This window comes from Rhipicephalus sanguineus, chromosome 3, assembly GCF_013339695.2.
Source record: "Rhipicephalus sanguineus isolate Rsan-2018 chromosome 3, BIME_Rsan_1.4, whole genome shotgun sequence".
Lineage (NCBI taxonomy): Eukaryota > Metazoa > Arthropoda > Arachnida > Ixodida > Ixodidae > Rhipicephalus > Rhipicephalus sanguineus.
In genome coordinates this window covers 162,560,366-162,587,734 of record NC_051178.1, presented here as the reverse complement: position 1 = coordinate 162,587,734, position 27,369 = coordinate 162,560,366, and the positions used below count along the sequence as shown (strand labels likewise).

The 27,369-nt window shown below is 48.9% G+C and overlaps 1 protein-coding gene across 2 annotated transcripts in view; it reads right to left on the bottom strand.

Moving 5' to 3' along the window:
• The window catches only part of LOC119387612 (netrin-1), a 172,131-nt gene extending 145,128 nt beyond the window's left edge, over positions 1 to 27,003 (bottom strand). Inside the window, exon 1 of one of the 2 annotated variants that reach the window (XM_049413582.1) lies at positions 25,851 to 27,003. In XM_049413582.1, the coding sequence (XP_049269539.1) occupies positions 25,851 to 26,919 (1,069 nt within the window). In that variant the 5' untranslated portion in view covers positions 26,920 to 27,003. The remainder of the gene's footprint in view (positions 1 to 25,850) is intronic. The other variant, XM_037655049.2, reaches the window with a different exon arrangement.
• Positions 27,004 to 27,369: the final 366 nt, after the last annotated feature.

Sequence of the window (27,369 nt, the reverse complement as noted above, 5' to 3'; positions counted from 1 at the left end):
TACAATCGCGTGGTGCGTGATGGGTGTGTGTGAGAGGCATGAACGGGGTGGGCGTGTGTCCACAGCTTCCGAGCTAGTAAAGTTGCGTTAATTCGTTTCCACTTAAAACGTGGCAGGCCGTTTCAAGCACGTCTTCATTAGCACTGAAACCGACTCTTGGCAAAAGAAATACAGGCAAGTGAGGTGTGAAAACGCAATGTGAAGTGATGTTGAGAAAGCGCCTATGAACCAAATGTACTGGCAACAGCTAGGTTGAGGCATTTTCATTGGTGCCATGTGTGTTGACTCTACGTAGTTTCCGTGAATGGTTTGAGAAGTGTTTTGCGTTTTTTTTCCTTCATGGGGGGGGGGGGGTATTGTATGAAGCTGCACACATTTTAAGTGTCCCGTAGAAATAAATGCTTGTACGCAAGAAGAGTAGCTTGGGCTTGTTCGTGTACATACATAACGCAAGCGGAATAGCTCACACCGAAGCAGGGACGGTGTAAGCAAGTCGACACGAGAGCATGTGTTGTCTTGCTTGCTCCGTCGCTGTCTCAGTATGTGCTATTCCGCTTGCTCGTGCTAGGTCTAAGTTATTGGCAGATGCGGACATGTGCGATATATGTATTTTTCAGACGTGAGTACTAGTAGCGCAGTGCAATAGAAAATGTCTAAGGTAGTGCATCTGATGATGCACAGACATAACAAGTGCTTCATGACCAGTTTACTTTGAAGGACTTCATACGTTACGCCTTGCTCCCGACACAGTTTAACCGGTTGTTTACTCCTTTGTTTTTGCTGTTGCCAAGGCCTCTTCTCCATGGACATTTTTTATGTGCCTTTTTAAATTGCTCGCATTTGAACAAGCCTTGTCGCAGAAAGTGCAGATCTTGTCAAGTCTCGTGGAGGTGCTAGCGCGCGCCCCGGCGCTTTCGCTGCCGTCCATCGAGAGCGTCCGACAGGAGAAAAGAATCGATCTCCGCTAACTCGGGAGACGGGAACGCGAGGCTCACTTGTTGCGGGATCGGCAGGAACTGTAGATAAACTGGGAAAACTTGGCATCGCCTCATAGGGAATAATCGAGCTCTTGATTTCTCTCGTGGTTGACGCTGCACCGTCCCTAGAATTCCCCAGAAAGCGATGTTATACGGAGCGGTGACGTCTGCATCGAACTAGCCAATGAGAGCGAGGATCACCCTCCTGGAGTTACCGCTTCGCCCGGCCGGTGGGTGGTAAAAACATTTATTAGAAAAAAAGAAAACAAGGGAGGTATGCAGGCACTACCCCTTAAGGGGACGGCACCTACAAACAGTAGGTGGGGCTCCCTAGTACGGGACCCCATTGGCGTCGGCTGCTGCCTGGGCTCGTCGGACCAAGGCCTTTTGGGCCTGAAGGTCAGAACAGCCAAGCAGGGTCGCCTCCCACTCCTCCCGGGTTGGGTTGGGCGGCGGCCGGATTTCGATGGAGGCGAAATGCTACATGCCAGAGTGCAGTCTGAATCACACATTGTCCGGAGAAGCCGCTTCAGCCGCCGTTTCTTGCGAAAATATGCAGAGGCCGGTGCCGTAATGATACCAAACATGGGCGTATCGCATGGTAGATCATTGTGCTGTAATTCAAGCACGGACGGAAGCTTGTAGCTAACGCGAGGAAGCAGCTGCGGACGGCGCCAGCGTCCACAGCTACGCGCTCGACCGCTCTATGCAAGTATGATTCTGACTGTGCATAGATTTAGATGCCCTTTAAAGAACCCCAGATGGTCGAAGTTTCCGAAGCCCTCCGCTACGGCGTCCCTCATAATCATATCGTGGTTTTGGATCGTAAAACCACAACAATTATCATTTTTTGCCCACGTAAACCAGCGAACGCGGGAGGTTTTCTTCGGTGGAGATATGGAAGGGACATTCATGCGCAATCGTAATTTTTTTTTTTTTACTCCTAGAGAGAGCGTCATTTTCTGGCAGACGGCCCATGAGTGAGGACGTGTACGAGTGCTTGTCGGATTTCGGTAACTTGTAAAATGGATGGCGGAACAACATGAACGGCGATATTGCATGATATTTTGCAAAAACCTTGGCGTTACCAAAGCGGAAACCATTCGCAGGAATGGCGCTCAAACCAAGCGTTCGCGCCTCTCATAGATCTATTGGCACGTCGTCGACGGCGTAGGCCTTCCATCGCCTCGGGTCTTCTCGCAGCCGCCGTTGCCTTTCCCTTTCCCTAGTATTCTATCGTTGGACGTATTCGGCTCGACGCCGTCGCTTCACAGGCATTTGTTGGGCTAACTGTTGCCTTCTTCACTTTTGAAGGACGAGATTCACCAAAGTTCTGTGGCACATACCCGCTTATGATGATGATAGTTTTTTGGTTCGCCGGACAAGGAACGATTTGCTAAACAGCTTCGCTCTTAAAATGAACTCACGGGGCAACTTACGCGTTCTCCCGAGACGACTAGTAGCTTTCTGCACCTAACGTGGTTTTGCTCTGCCATTGCAAGCTTTATGCACTTCACCTGGTTTTGCACTGCCTCCGTGATCGGTTCACCTTTGACCAAGCGACGATGTCATTGGATGACGTCATCGTACGGCGCCACATTATGTGACGTCATATGGTGACGGCATCACATGATGATGATTTGTTTTTGCATCACTCGGTCGTGTTGACTTTGACAGTCAATTTTCGCGTTTGATGAGGCAGTTAAGGCTTTCGCCTTAATATAGGCGATTTAGAGCACTGTGTAGACGAGTCGACCATGGAAGAACACTAAGCTGTGCCTCACGGTGTGGTTAGGACAATACGTACTCTACTACGGGAGAACAGTAAGCCATTCCGGAATATGGCATAACAGGATAAACCACAAAGGAAAATTTATTGAACCAGCACACGCAATCGCTAGAGGCGCTTACGTGTACTTATTACTTATAAATTGCGTTAGTATAACGGTATAGCTTGTACAAACGCTAGACGCCATTTTACGCAACTGCAATAATACACTCTACGCTACAAGCAACTAGAGAACATTGTGTTTAGTACAAATGTTCAAGGACTGAGAGTACGAATTTTACTAGGGGAGAGCATTAAACTGTCCCGATACTGAAAAATGAAAGAACAAAAGACGAATAACGAGTCAGAGTACAAATTCTACTAGAGGAGAGCATTAAGCTGTCTCTATACTGAAAAATCAAAGAACAAATACGAATAACGAGAAACCCGACCGCTGCCGTCGAAGTACTGTCGATGGAGCCAAATATGTAAGGGCACACTACACTTAAGTCACCATGAAAAGCCTCCATGCTCGATATGGTAACATTGCAGAGTTCAGCTGCCTATCTAAATTTTTTACTTTCAAAACATACACAATAAAAAGTAATCTAAAAAAAGAAATTAACTTGCCGTTTTATCTTTTAAGCAAACGACAACAAGATAAAAAAAAATTTCGGAAGACGCTTGTACTCCTCCTTCAAGAGTGGAACGTCATAGCGTAATCTGGCCCCGTTGGCGTCGCCTTCGGTTACAACAACCGTGGTTACAACCTAGATAATAGACAGATTTAGTTGGGTGTCCGCAGCAGCTCTGTAGTCGCAGCCTGCCAGCCATTTCCTATGGCAGGCTGCGTCCGTAAAGCTTTTGCGGACGCTCAACTAAATCTGTCCAATACTCGCAGGTTCCCTTGTGCATTCGCCTAAGGCAGAGTTTAGTTTCTAGTACACTGTACCTAAGGCGACTCGAAGGCGTAAGCCATCTTCTTCTTTTAGGGGCGAAGCTCCTTAGGGCCTTGTCGGCGTCCGTCACGCTACACCAAACCGAAACCGAAACTGAACACCTGCACAACAAAAAAACGATAGGCCTGCGCGGCAAGCGCAGTACAGTCACAGCCGTCATGCTGCGTATATGTATAAGTATGTATATATATATATATATATATATATATATATATATATATATATATATATATATATAAAAGTCCCAAAGAAAAATAATTCCGAAAAAAGCTTTCTAAGCGCCGAATCGAACCAGCGACCTCTTAGACCGCAGCGCGTGGCGCTAACCACTATGCCACCAAAGGCAGACCCTTCAGGTGGCTAACGGCGAGTGTTATATACACACCCTTTACCGCAGTACTTGGAGACAGCAGGCGCTTATAAGCGTTTCTTCATTACCAGCGAGATGGCGCGAGGAGTGCGACGGGCGCACTTAAAGGCGCAAATATTAGAAGGCGCTTCTAATATTTGCGCAGGGAGAACCTTGCGCTTCCGCTGTCTGCTCGCGCGGTAGTAGCTGCCGTTGCTCTTCGCCCTACAGGGCGTGGTCGCCATCGGGCGCTTATCTCGAGGAAAGAAGAGGGCGGGCGGGGGGGTGGAGCGGGGGGTTGTATGTCTTGTGCTTTCCCCGCGATGTCCGCGCTGAAGTCACAGAGCGTACGAAGGTCACTTCGCTCGCTGCAGCGGCCGCGTTTGCGAAAGGGGCGTGCTGTTCAAACAGAAATAAGCAACAATTGTGACAGTTAGTTCGCGCTCGTCCTGTGTGTACCTGTTCGCTCGTTTCGTGCGTCCTGCTTTTTGTTTGAGCAGTGCGTTTCAAGTGTCGAGCTGTGACGCATGATAGTTCGCGCTCGTCCTGTGTGTTCTTTTCGTGCGTCCTTTGCGCTTGAGCGACGAGCTGGAAATTCCGAGCCGCTTTCCGTTCTTCGCGTTACATTCCAATTTGTTGCTATCGCATTCGCCGTTGCGGCGAAACTGTGACTTTTTTGTGAAGTAGGGAAGCAGCCACTATGCAATTTTTCGCCACTCTGCGGAGAACCGTGGAGCCTGCTAAACACCTGTAAGGCATTATGTGCACTTGTTGATGATGTGGCTGATGACGATGAACAATTATGGCGGAGCCCTTTGTAATGGGTTGGAAGCATTCAACAACCCACTCGTTGCGCAATTCGCGTTGTGTGACGCCTGGTTGTTATTTTACTCTGCTACCACACTACATTACATATGTTAATGTGGTTCCTTCTCGACATGAAGCCTGTATAGGGTCTTTTTACAAAGTAGTTTCAAGCGCCGGCATGGCTCTGAGGTAGAACACTGGGCTCCCACGCAGAGGGCCCAGGTTGAAACCTCGTTGCAACCCGAATATTTTTTCTTATTTAGTTTTTTTTTTTTTATTATCGGGATAGTGGTTACGGACACCGGCGGCGACGGCGACGAACAACTACGGCGCCAAAAGTGGCCCTTGTTGTGATCTCATAACAGCTTTCGCTCTAAAAACTGAACCCGGAACTGAACACTTGCACAACGAAAAACGAAAACCATCTTGACAACCTCTACGGGCAACGTACGGAAAATGTACGGTACCACCGAAACGCTTTCTGAGCTTCGCCCACTCGTCAGCATTCACTTCGTGGATATGCGGTGATTTTTTCTTATTTATTTATTTAGTCGATGTACTGGTCCTCCACCGCGCCCCTCCGAAAGCTGTCTACACCTCACCTGGCCTTGCACTGCCTCCGTGACCGGTCCACCGTTGACCAAGCAATGGTGTCATTAGGTGACGTCATCATGTGATGTCATGTGACAACGTCACAAATTTTGGCGAGCTGGGACGTCATTGTGACGTCGTCACGTATCTTTTTTTCATCGCTCGTGTTGATGTGGACGCCGCGGTACGCCGATGGTAAATTTTCGCACTTGATGGGGCATCCAAAGCTTTCGCATTGATAAGGCTTGCATATTGACTTCGCTGTGAAATGTGACATAAGACGCAGCATTTTGTTTTCTTTTCTCCATTTATTTGGCGGTGTTTGGAAAGCTGAGCTCATACCTGAGCGCATAGAAAATGACATTAACTTCCCAATGCTTTAAGCTTTAATGCCATTTGCACGGTGCCACACGGGCAAAAAAAATGACATTCGCCTTAATGCCATTCGTCACCTAATGCTTTCGGTGGAACCCATTCGACTGAGAAATGCCTACTCTCAACACCAAAGCTTGCTCCCTGCAGCACACATAAAACGTTTGAGATAGCATCTACCAAGTTCAAAATATTTTAACGCGACAGCGTTAAAGAGCTCGTTTCGCAGAAATTCCGGTGTCGGCGCCGGCGTCGTTGGTTATGAGCGAAAAAGCGGCGTTGTCCGTCAGTGAAACTTCGAGATAGATACAAATAAAAGAGTAATAAAAATATCTTTGGTCCGAGTGAGAATCGAACCCAGGACTTCCGCGTGGTAAGCATGGAGCCACAGCAGTGCTTGAAACTGCTTCGTAAAAAAAAAAAAACCGCTATAAGAATGTCATGTACTGGGAGGAATCTCCATAACGCATGTAATATATTGCGTCGTAGAATCGCACCAGACGTCAAAACACGTGAATTGCGCAACGAGTGGGTGGTTTAAAGCGGCCCTCCCATTACAAAGTGTGCAGGTGCGCGTGGCACCTTACGGACGCGTAGTGGGTTACTTCATCAATTTGCAAAGGGAAGGGTTATGGCGTAGTGGGCACTTCGCAACTGTACTTGGAGTAGGCATTCTAGGATAGTTCGAAAGGGTCGAAGTTACGCGCACGAACGTTCCTTTTCTTGCAGCACAGTTGAAGGCGATGCGCACGGGGCCTGATTACGCTATCGCGTTTTACTCTTGAAGGCGAAGCTCAAGCGTCCACCAACATTTTTCACATGACCATTAAAAATCGCACGTTAATTCCCAGTTGCACTTTAGCAACATTCGCTTCAGAATGTCAACGACTTCGACTGGACCGGCGCCACGTGGGATTCCGCGCGTCGGATTCAACTTGCAATGACCGAAGTTGCTGTGATCAGTTGTTGCAACGTTGTAAAAGACGGGAACAAACTAGAGCTAATGGCACCATAGCATACTTATTTCTACATTTCACTATCCTTGAACGCAGATTAGAGTTTTTGAAATGTGTGTTTGTATTTTATTATTACCCAAAAAAACTGTTCGTTTGAAAAGTCGCTGTTATCGACAACATCTGGTCAAATGCCACTAATTTTAGACGTGTGGCAGCTCCACCGAAAAAAAAATGTCATTAAGGAGCTTAATGACTTGACTACTCAATGTCATTTCGTGTGCCCGTGTGTCACGGGTATCATTCTGCCGTAAAAGCAATTTATTTCAACCCTGTAACCTGGACACATCTCACCCTATCAAGCTCTAAAAGCACAGCGCCCGTCTAATCACAAGACCGCGGCAGGATCTCGCCAATTCAACGGGTCCCACCAGTCTCGGGTATACATTCAATCCGCGGTCGAGGATCGACAACAGAGGCGCAGCCGCAATAGATTCCTTCGCTCTGCGTGCGCTTGACACACACAGCGGACCTGCCGCGTGCACGCTGGAATTCTCTCAGAGTTCGGCGAAATAAGTCGGGAGAACGGAAGCCGGGAAGAGGGCCGATGAACGGCGGCGGCACGCTGCGTCTACTCGGCTATACGTGACCATAGATAGCGAGCGAGTGCCGCAGGCGTCGTCGTCGTCGTCGTCCCGTTTCTCGCAAGAAACCGTGTTTTCCGAAGCGCGCGGTAGGTCCGCGATGCCCCGTGAGAAGCTGTTTTCTTTTTGTTCGGTTGCACGGCGAGGCCGTGCAGAATCACAGACTCTCAAAGAATGCGGGCTATAACATCAGCCGTGGCCGGCGATGAATCTGAGCACCGTGATGGAATGTTCCGATGCGACGCAAAATGCTCCCTGTACAAGCTCCCGTACTGCGCTGTATGTTTCGTTCTACGCCGCCTCTTGACTCTTTTTCCTTCCTTGCCGTGCGCGTATGCCACTACACTCGCTGCGAAAGCTACCTCGACTCATTCAAGGCGAGAAGGAGGAAGGGAAGTTTGCGCAAGCACGGAAGGAAATTAGTTAAGAAGGAAATAAACGAAGAGGCACTTCCGGGAAGATAAATGTACTAAGTGTGCACATGCTGTACAATTCCTCCGTGCGTTACTTTTTTCTTTAAATATTTGACCGGTTACAATCTTAAGTTCACCGGTTACACACTTAAAAACGAGTGAGTGTAATGTCACATTCTTCGGACACGGCAAATTCAGTGCCCTTCGCTTTATTTTTCTTAAGCCCAGCTTGCGTTACAAAGCGACACGACTCATAGCTTTAAAACGGGTGACGCAAGACGGCATGCTTCTGATAATGAGAGGGAGAGATGCGGAGGGAACGAATTAAAGACGAAGCAAGCCATCTTGGTCCTATCAGCAACACCTGAGCAGATAGTTAGGCTTTTGCAAATAATACATACGTGCCATTGGCGTCTTTTAATTTGAAAACAAAAAAGTATCTCGTAAAAATTATTCTCAGCGCAGAGCAGTCAACTGCGAGCGACCCTGGTTAACCGTTAGTTAACGATCCTACTGCCACGTTAACAAAACAGTCAACCCCGGATTTCTGCAACACTACGAGGAATGCGTTAGTTATCTCGACCTCTCGTTATACGCAAAACGGTATAAAATGGAAGCTGCCAGCAAATTAATGCGCAGCGTACGTATACAGGCGCGTCATATGAGTAGTTCCCCTCTGCTCACTGTCCGCGACATTCCATTTTCTAGTAATGCCATTTTCAGCCGCGATACACGGGGACTCATTTTCGGATCCTCTGTAAAGCCTTTCGGGTGGTCCCCGGGTAATTTACCTGTTTGGCGGATTTAAATTCCTGGCAAACTCATTCCGCCGAGCTGAATCGCGCCACGATTCGAGGAAGCCGCTATTCTCAACGTTTTCGCCCGCCTTTTACTCTTCCGCGCGTTTCTCTCACTTTTCTATTTCTATAATTTGCCGCGCAGTATTGAAACTAAGAGAGCGTCAAATACCTGCAGAACTGAACAGCTCGAGCGTGAACGACCCGGGAATTCCCCCTTTCTGTCCGTATCATCCTCTTTAAAGGAGCCGAGCCAAAAGGGTTCGCGCCGCACGGCTTTTCCCTCCTTTCTGTTCTTTTTTTAATGACGCGAGGGAAAAACGTTGCACAATTGTTCCGCGAAACAGCCAACGCGAGCCGCCTTCCATGCATGTCCTGTTCCATTGAAGACCGCCTCGACGTACGTACGAGGCAATGCAGAGCAAAAAAGAAAGCTCGTGGGAGCCATTTATACCACGGCTGTCACTCATCAAAAGCGTGCAATATGGTGGGAGCGCGTTACAACGCGTGTTCTAGCCGGTCACAAGCGAAACTCACGAAGCATACTTTCGCCTTATGAGCAGTTCACTATCGGCTCTCGGGTGTTGGGTACAGTGTATTATACAGCGACACGTTTGGCGGCTCTATATCGCTAATTAGACACTCGCTTGCATTAGAACATTTCCCATGAATTCAGCGCCTCGTAGGATGAAACACGCTAAAACTTTAGCAGCGCTGTACTGTACTATTCTAGTGAGGTACAGTAAAGGTCGCGTTTGTACCGTTATGTAGCGTGCAAATAAAGAAAGAAAGGGAGGTGAAGATCAGAAAGAAGAGAGGCGCGTATTCGGGCGACCGTGAAAGCGAAGCTCCCGAAGACGAATGTCCCGTGCTGGAGCTGTCCTTTGTCTCTGAGACGCCTGCCTGACAAGGAATTTGTCAGGAGTTCTTTTTTTTTCCCTTCCTCCTCTTTTCCGTGTCTCTCGAAAGAGCGCGCATCTTGCGTCCGTATATAAGCGCGGCCTGTGCGGCACGTTTATCTCTGGCAGACCTCCACGCGCGGACGTTTGTGCCTCGTGCGACAAGAGTCCGGCGACCCGTCCCTGTATACGCGCTTTCCGCTCCCCACTAGCAGCAGCGCTCGGCGTCTATTCGTTCAAATTCGACGTTTATAGCAAATGGGAACACAACGAGTCCAGTCGCGCTTTTAAATGCATAACCCGGCGATAACAAGACACCCCTCATAACAGGCGAACACTGCTACAAAACGATGCCTCCGAGAAAGACGCAGCAACAAATCCTCTCGGGGACCGCAATCACCGCGCTTTATCCGTTGTGCTCATTGCAACATGCGCCAGGCAACGTTCCAGGACGATGTGTGTCGCGGCGGCCAGCAATATACTGTTTCAAAGGCATGAGATAATCCCTCACGAAACATTCTTAGACGCTATCTCGCAGCCCTCTTTATCAGTGATGCCTCGCAATACAATATTGCCCACGTCTTCAGAGCAGCCAGAAGGCGGACCTAAGAGGACTTTTGTGTCACATCTCAAACGTGCCTTGAATCGGCTTTCTCGGCAACCTTTCTTTTTTCTTAAAGTTCTAGCTCTCTGCAAGGAATAAGGCCGGTACACATGTGGCACGGGCAGGGGCACTTTATTATATGTTATTCTATCTACGTACCAACACAGCTAATGTCTACAAGGAATGTAAGCTTTCTATGGACGCTTTCGTTTTAGAAAGAAGTCAAAGAAGAGCGACGATAACAGAGAGAACCGTGCCGTATCGAAACTTGTGCTCATCGCGTCAGCCACTCGCAGAGGACACGAAGCCAGCTCCTTGGGAGGCGGGATCGGTGTGCGGGCCAGCGGCTGGCCTCGAACCAAAGGCGCCGTCACGCGGCGGCGCCTATACTACATACTATTATGCGGTCCGAGAAAGCCCGCACAAACGCAGGCAGCCGAGCGCGTGGGGACCACCCATGGGGCCGCTGCTCGCAGACACCAGAGCGAGGCACGCCGAAGCGACACGGGGGCCAGGGTAGGCCGAGGCTTCTTCACCGTGCCACCTCTGCGTCGGCTCTCGAAACAGCACAAGCAGCAGCAACTTGGAAGGGAGGGTGGGCAGCATCCGAACATCCGCTGGCTGCTGCCTGTCGGTCCGAGCTGCTCCCGCCTCTCATCATACCGCGCACGTACCCCCCTCGTCCTCAACACCCCTCATCGCGCGCGGCCGGTCGCCGTCCACGCACTGACACGTCTTAATCTTTTAAACGTTACAAACGACGCCGGCTCTGTTGAACTACAACGCAACGTCCTCCCTCACTCATCTCCTCATCCTCCGTCCCTGTCCGACACAGAAACAAGCACGCGACGGTGGCGCAGCACGGTCGCGTTCGCTTCCTCTTCATTCCAGCTCCCCCATCACCTATATGTTTATGCGTACATTTTTTCTATACTCGTGTAAGTGCCCATTGCGCACGCTTAATAATATTCTTGCCGAGGAAGCCGGCATGGCCCAGTGGTGCGAGAATTAATTTAGCGGCAACAGCTGCGGAAAGGAGGGTTGAGAGGAGGCGCGTCGAAGTCTAGACCGGAAGCCTCTTTTTATTTATTATTTTTTTTTCTCTCACACGGAATCTAACAGCTTAGCCAGGCTGATTGCCAGGGGAGCTTGCGGGGTGAGGGCGCAACCTCTTGCTGCTGCAAGGAGCAGTGCAGGGTGGGTTTCTGCATTGATGGTTTGTAAACAGAGCGACATCCGCAACTGTGGCGGGCCGATGGTGAGATGACGGGCACTGCGTTTTATTTAATAAGTACGCGACGGAGCGTACTCACAGCGATTAAGTCGCTGCATGAAGAGAATCATGTATATATACTCCCGTCACCCACTTTATTCATTTTAAATCTCGAGCTTAGCGCCGTTGACGTGGGTTGTTGTGCCTTATGCTAAGAATCCCTCTGAGATTCAGCGTATATGTCGTGTCAAAAACTTTGAAACGTGTTCAGACCGATGCCGTCACTTAACTTGGACAAGCTTTCAGATCTTCACTGGTTGAAAAGGTTTAGGGACGACGACAGAATAAAGGTAACAGAGAGAGAGCGAGTACTTTGCTGATTTGTAGAAAAATGGTTATAGAAGAAAAGTTGACTCGGGGCTTGCATACAGTACGCTCGCACTCGTATATGTAGCCTCACATATATACGTCTTGGTGCTATACAAACTGCACTTAGTATACAGCAAATGTGACATATTAGATTACCTATCTCTATGACAAATCGAAAACGATGTAGCCTTAACAAGTTAAGATGTGAACTACCATTAATACATTGAAAATAGTGCTCATTCTTCAAATGAAGGAGCTGTATTTACAAATAACTATGTACTTGTGCCAAGAATGTCTGCGAAAACATATATATGCTATCGAATTGTAATTGGCATATCATTAGCAAAGACAGCCGGCCAATGATGAAAACAACACTTGCAAAAAGAATTACCGGTTGATGTTGTCCCGGCTGTCCACGGTACCATTTCACTATAAATGTTTTGTCAGGAAGAAAGGTGAAAAACAACGAAGATGTTCCCCAAATATATTTACGACATGCTTCACTATATAGACATAACTTTGAATGTTTCGTCAAACAAAAAAGTTTAATTGAACACTATGGAATGAAAACATAATTTTGAGAAACATATTATAAGAGGCAGGGGAGATAATAGCGTGGTGACCACAAATAATGGAAATGCTATTTTCAAATATATATTTATATTAATGGGCGAAATTCGACTAGTCATTAATGCATGTCTCCTTGACTAGTAGTACACAATCAAACTACAACGCTTCGCTTCTGAGATGTTCGTCCACAAGATTTGCTCCCGTGAAGCAGGTATTTGACCGTAAAATCTTTTCCAGAATCCTTCCAGTTCGTGCGCTTCAGCAAACAACGCGTGCATTACTATTTAGTTCTCTACATTGCATGGCGGATACAATTACCTCAGTATCATGGCTGGTGCCAGCATTCGCCTTCCTTTGAATACCTCGATTACAGCGCGGTGTCGTCAGGATAACGAGTTACAGTTCCTTCCAAACCCTCCGCCTCTGTTACCTTATAACACGTGATCACAATACTTGTAACCTCCCGCTCTTTCGTAGTGCTGGGCTGGCTATAAAATAAGACATGTTCGTACCTGTAATGCACTTTTATTTAGCGAACACATGGATAGCTTTCTCTGTACAGAACACTAAGCTCTTTTATCGCATTTGCGGAGCATGACGAAGAGCTAGGAAGAAACAGCGTAATTTTTATGAAACATTAAAGCAGCTTATTGATTAAGCAGCAAAATGTACTCTCAAATGTGCATCCATTCCCAAGGTTAACGTTCATGGCTTATTCGCGGAATGGCGCCGTACGCTTCGCGACCTGGTTATTCGCCGTCATCAGCGAACACATTTCCAACTCTCCCGCGAGGCCGTTAGTGGTTTTCCGGAATGTGGAAAAAAAGTCTTAGATTTCGCTCTCATAGCTGTCTTAACGACTTGGCGCTCCATTTGTGGCTCGGGCCTCACTGGAGTATATATACTTCAGGCCGCCAACGAATTTTAGCGAGCTCATATTACACCGCGCATGCGCGGCTACCGGCTCACATTTATTCCCCATCGCGCATTGGCCGTTACTTCGTGTATTTTCTTTATTTTCTTGTGTGTGTGTGTTTCCCGAAACCGGCCCATTTCATTCCCTTCTCCACTACCTTGCAAGCAGTCTCACCCGACGATTCGCTGCACCTTAAGGCTGTTATCATTATGTGAGCGTCTTTCGGCTTATAATGGATAAAAAAGAAATGCGAAGATTCATTTATATAGGCACAATCACGCGCGAGTACTAGCTCGCCTGCAGCTGTGCTCTTGTGGGTGAACGCCAGTTCTTGCTGAAAATCAGAGAGAGAAAGAGCAAAATAGATCCCACGGTAGTTTAGCGGCCTTAGCTCGAGGACGCGGGCTCGATTCCCGATAAAGGCGGCTTCATTCAGACGTGGCCAAAAAGCAAAAACAATGGTGTACTTAAGAGTTAGGAGCATGTAAAAGAACCCCGGGTGGTCACGATTAATCCAGAACGCCCACTTCGACGAGGATCATAACAATGTCGTGGTTTTCGCATGTGAAACTCTATAATTATTTGGAGAGCAAAGAAAAAGAGAGAGAAGGGTTGGCGACGGAACAGCAAAGCCACATTAACAAACAACTCCAGTTATTTGTTCGTTTATGCAGAAATTTATAATTGCCTTCGGTGTCTGTTAAAATGTGACGAGCGCCCTTTTTTGATGCGCAATCCATTCAGGCGCAACACACACACACACACACACACACACACACACACACACACACACACACACACACACACACACACACACACACACACACACACACACACACACACACACACACACACACACACACACACACACACACACACACCTTAGCGTGCAAAAGTGTTCGAATTATTTGGTTCATAAACTTCAATGTTATGTCATTTGAATTGACAATATCTAAATTTTACCTGAAATTTAGTGCGGACGCTGACAGGTTCCGAACATATATCGTTGACGTGCAAAGCGTCTTCGCAATCACAACAAAACTTCTTTAATCACGTGAGTGTCGTCCGCGATTGCCTTTCAACGCGGTGGTCGTCTCTACAATACCGCCCGCATCACATGTTCCGGGCGCACCAGTGCTCCAGCCACTAAGGAAACGCTTTGGCGTAAGGGAAGTTTTGCGTGCATTACGTACCCTGATAACACATATCTCCTGCGGAGTGTGTATACAGTCACGCCTTTTGCATGAAACGCTCGTCTGTCCTTAGTCGTAAGCCTTCGCGCTTGCTCACTCGTATACGTCTCCGACAGCTCGTATCGGATATGCATACAAATCTGCTTACGGCGGTACCTAAAATGCACGAAGGAGAAAGAAAGCGAATTCACTGCAAGCACGCGGTGCGCGCGGAAGTGATGCGCAAGAATTTCCGAAATCGCCGCTATACAGCTATGCCTCAGTACATGAGATACGTTACTCGCTGCAACAGCCGGCAGCACGCATCTGCGGCGGCGGGTATCTCGCGTCATGGGCTTGTCGCTCATTCGGCCGCAGTTTGCCGAATGGTCTAAGTCGTAAATTTCTCCGCATGAGCATGGGAAACGCTCTAGGAAGTCTGCCCATATTTGCTTCCACGCGGGAACGCACTTTGCATTTATGCGTTAATTCAAGCTTGCGCGGAGAAAGCCATGAATCCGCGGCCGGTCCGCCCCGAGAGCGGAGAAAGACCGCTTCAATCATTCATTTCTTCTTATCGTATGCCTTTCCGTCCGACACACAAGATAAAGTAAAGGGAGAACGTTTGAAGCTATAGCCTGTATAGGATATCACATACGTATAGACGACTAGGGAACGTATGTGCGTATGTAATAAATGTGAGCGTAAGTATCGCTGTATGGTATGCATGAGGACGGAGGGAGCTAGCTTTACGTATTACGCGCCCGGTGCCGGCCAGACAGTTTTATACTTCCCACTGCGGAAGCGTGCACTGCGAGTCGGCGCGCGATGGGGTGCGCACGTGGAAACGGCAGAGATCGGAGTGCAGTGACTTCTTTTTACGGCCGCCTCGGACGTCGCGCACTTTTCGGCGAGCTGTGCATGGCGTGCGCTAGAGACGCTTGCCGGCTGCGTGTGTACAGACGTCCGTACTGCGAAACTGCCTGGGGACAAAATCGTTAGCTCGCACGAGGACTCGTAATGCAGATATATAAGGAAGAAAATTATTGCGTTAGGGAGGGAGGGGATGCATGACAGGCACCCTTCGGCTTCAAGCGTATAGAGGCAGCACCTATAGGACGCATAAGGAAGATCATTTGAAAACGGGCAGTATACATTTATAGTACTAGGAATTGTATTTCGGCTCACATATGTGCTCGTCACGGATTCGCTTGGCGTTTATAATGTGTAACTGTACACGCCCTAAACAAGGCAGAAGTCCTGCGGTGGGAAGATCGGGGCTTGTAGTGATCAGAGGTCATCGATCGAGGAATAATAATAATAACAATATTAGGGTTTCATCCTCCCAAAACCACGAAACGATTATTAGAGATGCCGTAGTGGGGGGCTTCGGAAATTTAGACCACCTGGGGTTCTTTAACGTGCACCTAAATCTAAGCACATGGGCCTCCTAGCATCTCGCCCCCATCGTAATGCGACTGCCGCGGCCGGTATTCGATGCCGTGACCTTCGGGTCAGCATTCAAGCATCATAACCGCTAGACCACCGCGGCGTGTGTCGAGCAAGGAAGGTCGCGCCGGAGCCAACGTCTCGACAAAATGACTTATCAAGAACAAATAAAATAAAGTAACATCGATGATAATCCGAACACCCTAACGATAGATAGAGCTCAGTGATTTCGTAGATAAGTAACAGTGAACATTTAAATAGCTCATTAGCTTATTTGTCCAGAAATTACTACGTGCAGCGGCGTTCGCGAGGCAATTGTAAAAATTTTACGCAAGTTCGGTGAACGACATCTGTTCACTGCACTAGGTAACATAGTTACTTATCGAGACAAAAAAAGACAACAACAAAAAAGGAACGACAGAACGCCAGAACAACTTATTAGAAAGCACCTACCCTTTTCACTACAACTCCAATAAAGAAATGAAGTTCACAACAAGACCATCGAAATCAGTCACTTCGCTGATCTAGTCTTCATACTACGCGCAACTGCCGTAACGCAAACAAAAGGCCGCCACACCTAGGCAACTTGCTGACAAAAAACGAGTATTCTCTTTGTACTAGCTATAGATTAAGCGGGACATGGGAGTACCACTCCACATGACAGAGCGTAGGGAAAAAATATATATAAGAGAGAAACAGAGAGAGAGAGGGGCGATGCAACGAGCGTGCGAGTCGATGTCGCGCGTGTCTGCAAGTACGCGTGAGTGCGAACCATAATTGATGAAGGTCTCCCTCCCATGCACGCAACAAAGCAAACAAGGGGCTTCGTGAACAGTGTGATGGGAATTTAAGGCCGTCGCAACAGGTCGGGTTGAGAGGAAGGGTTTCGCGTGCTACCCGCCATGCTATATGGCACATAGCGCAGTAGCGTGCATAGGAACGCACACGCCCTCGTACGGCCGTCGCTCGCATAAGGAAGGCGTTGCGCGCAGTACATGCAAATGGAGCGTCCTCGGCGACGTGCCGTTGTTGTCGCGGCCAGCTGACTTATGGCGCAAAGCCGACGCGTACACCGCGCGTGGCTCATTACCACTGATTGTGTTTACAGGAGCCGCCGTAGTCCTCTTACTGATTTACCTGCGCGCGAGGGTGTCCCGTTGCGCGCGATCCGGCTGCAGCGCGGATATATCCACATCCCCCCCACCTCCCCGCTTGTTGCCTCTCTGATATGCACACTTCACGCCACGTATTTGTTTAGCACGACGCACGTGTTGTTTGTGTATATATGAGCGTGTTTGTCTAAGTGCAACATGGACGTGCATGCGTGTTCTTTCTTTCTTTCGTTCGCGATCGGCTCTCGCACTAGAGTTTGGCCCCGGAGCGTTTGTCTTTCCGGACGTATGTTTGTATATTCGCGCGTGTCGCGGTGTCCCTCCGCGTAACTCCTGAGTTATGAAGCCTGCGCCCCGGCAACGGCGGTGCCATGTAGCAGCCGGAAAACGACGCGTGCATGTCATCAATTCAGGTGGCGTATGGCACGATCTACTGGGAACCATATGGCGGAGGCTTATATGGTGCGGCCCACGGCGCCCGTACGGAAGTACGTTTCTCCTGAGACGAAAAGTACGTAAGGATACAACCGCATGTGAAATAGCTCATAAAAAGTGAGCGCTAAAGTACTCGCATAGGTTCAAATTAAATGTGTTTTTCTTTGTTGCCAAGTTACTCGTATCTGTGCGCAACGAATGACGCCGTAGACGCAGTGCAAATTACGGCTTCTTAGTTTTTTTTTTATATATATAGTATATATTCCTGCGTATGGTGGGTTCTGTATGCTGTCTCTTTATTTCGCGCAGTTGTAGGTTCACCACATTTCCAGTGAGACCAATAAGACTGCAGATCCAAATAAGCTTAATATGATGGGGGACGATGAAGCGATGGTTATTACCTTAGCAACCTTGTGTGAGAGCGAGCCCGAATCGACATAAAAGTATAAAGAATAAAGTGTTTGTGCCTCTGGGATACGCTTCCGAGTTGTGCTAATCCATGAAGCTACAGGAATATGTAGTTCATTCGGAAACTGCTCCTCTCTCTCTTTTGCATCCCTGTTGTTTTGATCATTTTCTGATCTATGAAAACTACTGCAAGCTGACCACCCTCTATAAAAGGTCTCTCAGTTGCGGGAGGTATTGAAGATTCAAAACAGAAATATGTAAATTAATGTATAACTAATATGGAGGTAAACTTGTTCTCAGCTCTCGCGTCAAATTATTCCAAACATTTCTGCTCATATAAGAAGAGAAACGGCTCGAGAGTGTGGGATTCAGAGGACAGGGACAAGCGTGCGCGAGAGAAAAATGGGTTCAAAAGTGAAACGACTACAGTAGGTGACAAGCGAATGTGGTAACGGAGATCCGTGAGTCGTTACAAAGCCGGCACCTGCCTATTTATAATCACGCAGTACCCGAGGGAATTAAGACCGGTCGGCGAGCTCGTGAGAAGCGGTCACACGCCGGGCGACCCGGCTGGCGCTACTCCAAAACGGTAGCGGCAAAACAGGGCACGCGCCGGTCGCTCTTTTACACACGCTCTGCCACCGCGAATCCCTGCGTTTTGACGCGCTTTCGCGGAGACCGTCGCCGCGCGGATTGGTAAAGAGACACCGCGCCACCGCTAGACAGTGAGTGACGCGGGAGAAGCAATTTCGAGGTTGAAGTCCTCTCCTGTGCTGGGGAAGCCAGCGTCGTCGCGAAGTGGAGAATCGCTGCTTTTCTACCGTTCCTCGAGGGCTGACTCATCGCTACGGGGACGCACCGTCCTTGACGGGTGCGCCGCCGCCTGCAGCGTGCACCTGAATCGCGTCTTTGTTCGATCCTTCTCCGCAGGCATCACAGCGTGCTGCCCCACTGCCACGTTCGGGGAAAGTGAGAAGCCGCGCACCGCGCAGCTAGGAGAGGCGGCGGGAGTGTTGCTTCCTTTTGCAGTCGGCAAGAAACCGAGCCTTTAGGAAAACGAGAACTCGATCGCTTTCGCATCCCCGGTGACGAATCGAAAGTTCTGTCTACCTAAATGTCTTTCGTTGCCCGTCCTTGCATTGCGTATGTATGTATGTATGTATGTATGTATGTATGTATGTATGTATGTATGTATGTATGTATGTATGTATGTATGTATGTATGTATGTATGTATGTATGTATGTATGTATGTATGTATGTATGTATGTATGTATGTATGTATGTATGTATGTATGTATGTATGTATGTATGTATGTATGTATGTATGTATATACGTACGTACGTACGTACGTACGGGCGTCTATTGATATGGTAAAATCCTGGCCGCTGGCCCTTCCCCCAGTATAAGCTAACGAACCATGTGCAACCTTGTTGTTCGCCCCTGCCTTTCCTCTGCCTTCGTTCTCTTTCTCTCTGATATTTTCACAGAGGAAGTATCTTGGAAGGCCACACTCACAAAAAGCAGGGATTCCCATTACACACGCGCTTCAATGACTGCTCTCGTTTGAATAGCCCCAAATACGGAATAGATACCACGTTACAGTGTTTGCTAGCCCTGATTGTCTGGTGAGAGTGCGTCGTGGTTGCATCGCTCCAGGGCCGAATTCCCGGTGGTCGTCATCCCACACAAGGAGCGCGCGTACTCTCTCTCGACGCTGTGATCGAATACAGCTCGGCTAAATGCCAACTCGCATCGCGGTCATCTCCTACATTTGGGCTTCCTAAACGCCAGAACATAAAAAAACATAAAATAACATAAAAAACAAAAGGCAACCATTTCGCCACGTATAATAACACCAGCCCTTCATTCACATGGGAGCGCGCGCGCGCCTGAAATCGCGAAGGACCACACGATTCCCCCACGCACCACCCGTTAGCGCGGCTTGGGCTCTCTCATTCAAAAAAAGAAGTGCGTGTAAGCGACTGCTCGACGAGAACAACAACACGAGCGACGTGGACCATTAATCTTTCCGAATCCGTCATTGTGCGCCGCCAAGACCGCTGCCTACGCTCGGCGTTGAACATGCTGCAGAGGGCAACAATCCAGCGCCGTGGTCGTCGTTAGAGCATCAAACGTGCAAAACGCACTTGTGCAGCGTAACATTGGGTTCCTCTCTCTCTCTGGTGCTCTCCTCCTCTCCGGAAACAGATGAAAACGGCACCTCCCTCCCGTTTAAGCCGGGTAGGTATTTAAGGTGCTCCGAGCGCTCCCTCCTGGATAAGTGGCCGTCAGGAAGGCGGCATGCAGCGTTCGTGCAGGTGTACCAGCCCCAAACCAGGGACTCAAATAAAAAAAAACAAAAAAAGTATTAAAAAGATGTTCGAAAAGGAAGTGGTGGAGGGGAAAAAGGAAAGGGTAGGGGTGGGGGAAAGTACAAACCACGACAGTATCATTAAATGCCCGGCCACTTGGTTGGTTCGTCCGCGCTGCTCAATTGCTTAGTGCGGATCGCACAACAGTGCGTGAGCGTGCGTTCTTTTTTTGTTGCGCGGCGAAACCGGCTTTACGCCTACCCGCGTGGCTGCAGTGTGCGTATACGGCGCGTGCGTATATACTCCAAAGCCGGAGGACGGACAAGGCCGCTGCGAGGTTGCTCTTCTGGGTCGGCCTGCATGCCGGTTACTCCGAACCGAGCTACCTTTGTGTTTATTTTAGTGTCATTACATACATGCGTGAGCGCGATGTGTGTGGTGGGAAAGGGGAAAGAAAGGCAGAGTGGATTTAAGAGAGATGTCTTTGTAAGCCCACTGCGCCTGCAAACACCAGGCTTGAATGTAGACGTTCAGTGCCGCCGTAAATGGAAGTGGAGACGAACAGATGACAGCAAACGAGGACTCTCCACTCCCTCCAAGCGCCTTATAGGAAGGAATTTTGTGAATATGATCACTGCAGCGGCGGTTATGGGCAAATGCATATTATATCCAGGAAGGTGAAATTGCAACAGTTTATACATAAATGAGAAATGAAGGTATTGTGACATATAAAAATTTATTTTATGAATTAATCTAGGAGTGCAAATGAGCGCAACGTTAGCAGTAGCAACCTACGAAAATATAAAGACAAAATAATAATAGTAATAAAGGAGAAAGATTTAGTAGGTGTGCACTTGACGTTAAAAGGACACAACTTCTTCGGGCTAATACGCTAGCTTGAAGATACGGATAGCGCACATTCTGTGAATATATAGCTATTTCATGCTGCTGTCGCTCATTTTATTCCTCAGCGTTATTATTTTTCATAAGCATGATGCCAAGTTACTACGAAATTGGTAGTTTTCAAGAACTTTCCGAATGTCGATTTCGCATGTTTCTTCTTTTTTTTCACTTGTAACAATTTATTTCCCATCTGAATTTTCTGCGTTCACATTTTTATCCCCGGATATGTTTATGCTTCTGCCTTAGGACGTACGGCGTGCGCGCAAGGATTTGGCGTGTTAGTTCTCGTAGCGACCATAAATTTCTTCGTTTCCAGCGGCAGGTATACATCGCAAAAAGTCTAAGAGATAGTTTCGACCAATCATCTCTCACCCGCTGAAAGGAGCCCGCTTTTCTGCAGCCAATGATCGGTCTCCTAAAAGAGGGACGTTACAGAAAGCAAACAAACAATCTTTGTTCAGCCCTTAGGCCCTGATAAGTTGCAAAACACGAGTACCTGCACCTCGCTTCACGCGGCTTTCCCGCTTCGCCGGGCCTGTGCACTTTGTCTCGTATATTCCGTTATATAGCTGGCACTCTGACCAGGCTGTAATGACCATTTTCGTGTTGAGTTATGAAACGCGAAAAGGGGGCGAGAGGTGTATAGGGGAAAGAACGATGTTAGGAAGCCGCCCGAATAGTTTTCTATATAGCTTATGGGCGATGTCAGACAATGCCCGCCCGCACAGTAATAAGAAAACTTTGCAAAGGGCCCGCAGTTTCATCCTGGCGTTCGCTGACTTACGAGTGCTTCTTCCCGAAAGAGACAATGCGCGAGTTGCTGTTGCTGCTCGTAAACTTGGCACCATATATACTATTCGTTATCTGGCCAGAAACAGCGCGGCACTGCGATGATGTTCTGGCGAGCGAATAGAAAAAGAAAGAAATGTCAGTGAAGAGAAGACAAGGAAAAAAAAAAACGAAAGACTCTCGGCGATGAAGGCGCCGCGGTTTGTGACTCATATTTCTGACTCCCGGTTGCAAGTCATAAAACGTCGTCCCAGCAGAAACAAATGGTACCCGGGGCCAAAAAAGGACAGTCTTCTCCTGTGGTATATGTACTCGACGAGGAAGCGCCGTGGCCGTGAGTGATTTATCTTTATACGGACGACGCACATAACCGTGTTCCGACGCGACTTCATGGGAGGACTTGTCTCTACACGGCTTCGGGCACTGCGGACGCCGACCAGTTTGACTCTTTGGGTCTCACGACACACCCTTTAGCAGAGTCGATAAGAAATATTCTTTAAGAAGCAACCGATAGGAAGCTCCACCGAACGTATACGTCGGTGACCGAGAGAGTTCCAAATCTTAAAAAGCGAATCCATGTGAGTGACGTGTATGTGTGCGTACCTACACGGTGTCATCGCTGTGTCGCGGTGATTCATAAGCTACTCCTCACCGAAGTGACGACCCCATCAGCACTAAGCGCACAGCAAGTTCTCAGCAAGATCGCAGTCAGCTTCATCCAAGACAGTCGAAGTCGAACCGTACTCTGTAGCAGTTCGCAGTTTGAAACCGTCCGGGTATGCGTGGTGAACGCCGTTGTGCGTGCGAGCGGGTTAGTTGTACTCTCTTTCCTTCTTCCTTTTTCTGCTCTTTTCCTCTCTTTTCCCCCTCCCCTGTGTAGGGTAGCAAACCGGGTGCAACTTGCTTAAAGTCCCTGCAGGCCCGTAGCCAGGAGCCCCCCCCCCCCCCCCCGAAATTTTTCTGATACATGGTGTTTTACCGAAAATAAATAATGAAAATAAGTGTTTTTCTCAAATAGTCAAGGCTTTCAGCAAGTGCCCCCCCCCCGCCCCCCCGAAAAAAATTCCTGGCTACGGGCCTGCCTCCCTGCCTTTCCTTTGTATTTCTCTCGCTCTCTTTCTATTCGATAGTGAAGCCTTGCGACTTTAACAAAATAAGGCTCCTTGGTTAAATAGTAAGAAGGAACAGTATATGAATTATTTGGGGGTGAATTTCTCACGTTTCTATATGTATATTTTTGAAGTGCGCCGCTCGCTTATTGATGTCATATAAAGTTATAAAGTTCAAGGAATCGTATTAATTAACCGAAGGTAACCCGGCACTCGCGTTCTAAACGGAGACTGAGGTCAGTTTCATTAGCGGTGATCATATGTATGGAACTTTAATGCGTATCAGAGTAATGTGACAGTGCTGAGACTAAACACCTCGTTTGTAGTAGAGCGAAGTAAAGCAGTTGTCTTGTAGGGCGGTGAATTTCTTCGTTCGAATTCTGCCGCTGCGAGTTGAGTAACCAGCTAAGGAACAGCGATCGTACAGAGCCGGCCCATGAAGCGTATACACAGACAAGCGAAAAGAAGCTCTTGCTTCTTTAATAAAGTGTGCAGATAAACGCAAAACGGTTAAGACACATTAAGCGAAAAACAAAAAGCAATATAGTCACTCTTACTTTTTCCTCAATTTATTTTCCTTCTGTGTTTTCTGCGCTATGTCGCATTTACTTGACTTAATATAAAACCTCATGAACTTTGATTATTATCCATACATTTATTCATTTCCTTGCCGGGTTTCTTTAAAGCAACACGTACGCTACCTGTTGAGCACCGAGGAGCGTGTTGCCCAACCATTAGGAGCCGGTTCTCTGGCGGCGTGGGGAAGCCGATTCTTCACGCGCTTCCAATATATTTTATAAATGCTAATTCAATAGTGCGGCCTTCGTCACGCAATAGGCACAAGGTGTTTAAATTATGAATACGTGATTTTGAATTGGATCTGCTCTCCTTAATTAGCTTTGGTAATTGCCACAGGCTTATCTAATTAAGGCTGAAGCCTTGCAGGTGTTTGAAGCTATGGAATCTTCGCTTATATAGGCTAAAATGCTAAGCTGTCCGAACAAGACGAACGACGGTGATCCATTTCACGCAAGTGTCGCAAAGCCATCGGTCATCCTCCAAGCAACGATCCATTAGTGTTTCTAATCAACACGCAAGGCATTCAAAAGACGGATTGGGAAAAACGCAGCCGGTTCTTCTCAAAGCGTGTTCATTTGATGACCGCGAAGGTTGACGCGCCGGCGCACGTGCGCGCCGAAATAACCTAAGGAACAGCAAGTCACTTTTCAATTTTCAGTGCTGCTATTTCGTATTTCGCAAGCGCTTGTATTTGCTTGTCAAAACACGTGACATAAATAAAATGCGTCATTTCACCAACACCACCCCCAGTATTATATGATACGATCTGCTTTATACTAAATTATACGTGTGTGCGTTTCATTTTCCAGTCTAGGTTGGAACATTATTCTCAGTCATTTGCAGTTAAATGTCATTTTATGTATTTCGTTTACTTTAAGCATACATCTGTGGATAATATATAAGCCCTTATGCCAGCAACTTTACCAGCATATTAAGAATTTCTTAAATTTTCAATAACTTTCTACATTGCCCAGCAAGGAGCTACAACACGGTACGTATGATTATAGTTGGTCAGACGGATGACAGGCTACTCTGACTCAAGAAAATAAAAGGACAGAATAAAGAAACAAAAACGAAATGATAAATTGGAAAATGAGCTGTACCGTCACACAACTGCCCACCGTGACAGCTTAGAAACTAAATAGACGCGCTGCTAAGGTCGAGGACGCGGGTTCGATTCCCGACCACGGGGGCCGCATATCGACGGAGGCTAATGCAACACACACACACACACACACACACACACACACACACACACACACACACACACACACACACACACACACACACACACACACACACACACACACACACACACACACACACACACTCGTACTTAGAGGTGCGCGTTAAAAAACTCCGAGTGTTCAATAGTAATTCGGAATATACCACTGCCGCATAATTCAAAATTATATCGTAGTTTTTGCACATGCAACAATCTCCTTGTACCTATAGTACTAATTAAAATCGCACAGCTGCGTACACGAAACACTGGCGCGTGTCCGACGACTGGGATTAGTTTTCGAAAACAAAACTATATTTTTATCGATTCCGACGGAGTACGCGTAAGTACGAACGAGGATTGCTGACTTACACGTCTCCTGCGTGTGCTATAAAGATATCCTGTAGAACAAGCATGAAAACCTCTCACGTTTGTTTATGCGTTTGGGTTCGCAGAAAACACGTGCTAGCGTTAGAAAAAATAGACCAGTTGGTACAACGTCTCTGTTGGCAAGCAACCATTTCTTCCTTTTGTTAGCAGAGTTTCATTGTAGCGAAGATTAAGCTCAAGTGTTATATATCATTGTTTTTGCAAGCGCGCAGGCTCTGCAGTAACAAACCCTCTGTATAGAGTAAGGCACTTTGGCCTAGGCACGTGCTCCATGCGAGAGTGGGTAGATGATGATGTTCACATGCAGCACACGCGCACGTCTGTTGCAGCACGTGCCATGGTAGGCATATACTATATACGCTAGAGAATCAAAGTAACGACAGCGCTCAATCTGCATACAGAGTGCGGTGAGCTGGTAGACAATTAACCAGTGAGTGGGCAGTTCCGCCGCCAAAATGCAAGCACAGGGTCCATTCACTGGCTCGCGCGTTATCTGGTTCGTAAACCGGTCGTACGTGAACTTAATACGATTGCGAGAGTGTTTGTTCATACATCACGCGCGCATCTTGGCGTTATCCATCTCTCATCCAGGTCGTACGAAGCAGCGTTCCAAGAACATTGTAGCATGCACTTCAGGAAGAGCTCCCAGGACAATCACGAGAGCTCACGCATTGGCAACGGTTCAAACGTCAAAATACACTTATCTGCAAAGGAAAGGTAATGGTAAGAAGTACTTTTGATAAAGTCGTGCTGCCTTGTGTACTTACGGACGCACTCGTGGGCATCGTGTGCCGTGGCCCTCCCCCACGGCCGGTCGTAGTAGAAGGGCTTGCACTTCTCGCAGTCACGGCCCGCGGTGTTGTGCTTGCACTCGCATGCCAGCTGGCCGTCCCTGTTCTGGACGCAGCGCGAGCCGTGGCCGTTGCATTTGCAGCGGCCGCCCACGGCGAAGTCGGACACGGCGTAGTAGTAGGAGGCGTCGCGCGCTGGCACCAGGGTCTCGTTGTCGGCGGGCTCCGGCAGCGCCCAGTTGGTGAGACGATTGAAGACCACCTTGACGTCGGTGGCGGTGACCCACTCCTGGAGCACTGGACTGCTATCGAACTCGTAGGCCGACGGCCGTCCTTCGAGCGTCGAGAAGGCGATGCGAGCCCCGGAGAGCTGCTCGGTGCTCGACTGCGGGTCGCTGCAGAGCGGCTCCTGCTCGTTGGCCTTCGTGATCAACGCGCGGTTCGGGCGGCCGTACATCTTGCGGCACTGCGAAGAGTAGAACTGGAACGGTTGCCACGAGCGGCCGTGGTCGGTGCTCTTGAAGATGGCCAGGGAGTCCGGCTTGGCGCCGCAGAACTGCAGACTCACGTAGGTCAGTTCGTACTTCTTGCCCAAGCTGAGAACCAGGGACACGTTGTGCAGCGGCTGCTGGAAAGGCTCGGACATCCAACAGGTAACGTTGTTCGGGTTGTTCAGGTCGGTCAGGTAGGCGGCCGGGTGCCGGCGCTTCGGATTGCCCGCGTCGCAGATCTGGCAGTTGCGCACGATCTCGCCCTTCTCGTCGGTGGCCGTGGCGCAGTAGCGCGACGGCGGGTTGCCGCACTCGGAGCTGACGCGCACCTCCTTGCCGAACGCGGCGTTGACGAAGTCCGGGATGCACCGGCGCGGGTTGTTCATCTCGTCGAAGCACGGGTCCTGCTGCGTCTGCGCGGCGAACATGGAGCTGAGGAAGGCCGACGAAGAAGCAGCCCTCGCGGTTGCCGTGGCCGCCAGCGCCAGGACAAGAAGCGGGACCAGCGGCGGCGGCCCGCCGCCGGACACGAGCGTCGTGGTGGGGGCCCCCATTCACAGGAGACAAGCGGCGTGCCGCGCTCTCGGCGCGCTCCTCATACTGCCTGCCGCTGCCGCTCTTTGCCGGCCGCTTCGAATGGGGCCGCCGTCCCGTCCCGTCCCGCGCCGCCTCCCATTGGTCGCGAGCGCGACGGCCCGGTGCGCGAGGGGCGCTGGAGCGCGCGGGTGCGCTTCTCCTGCGCGCACCGGAGGGGCGTCTTCCCCCCACCGCACGCTGCTGGAAAGCCAGGTGCCTCTCTCTCTCCCGCCGCTGCCGCCTTCGCTTTGTCGCGCCTTGGGGGAAAGAGATAGGCGTCAGAGCACGCTGTTGCGCGCCTCAAGAGAACATCACCGGGAGCTTTGAGGTAAAGGAGCTGCGGAGGCTCGACGACAAAAGGAGAGAGAGAACTGGCCAGTTGCGGATTGTTAAAAGCCGAGAAACTATTTGTGGCTGACTGTCTGTTT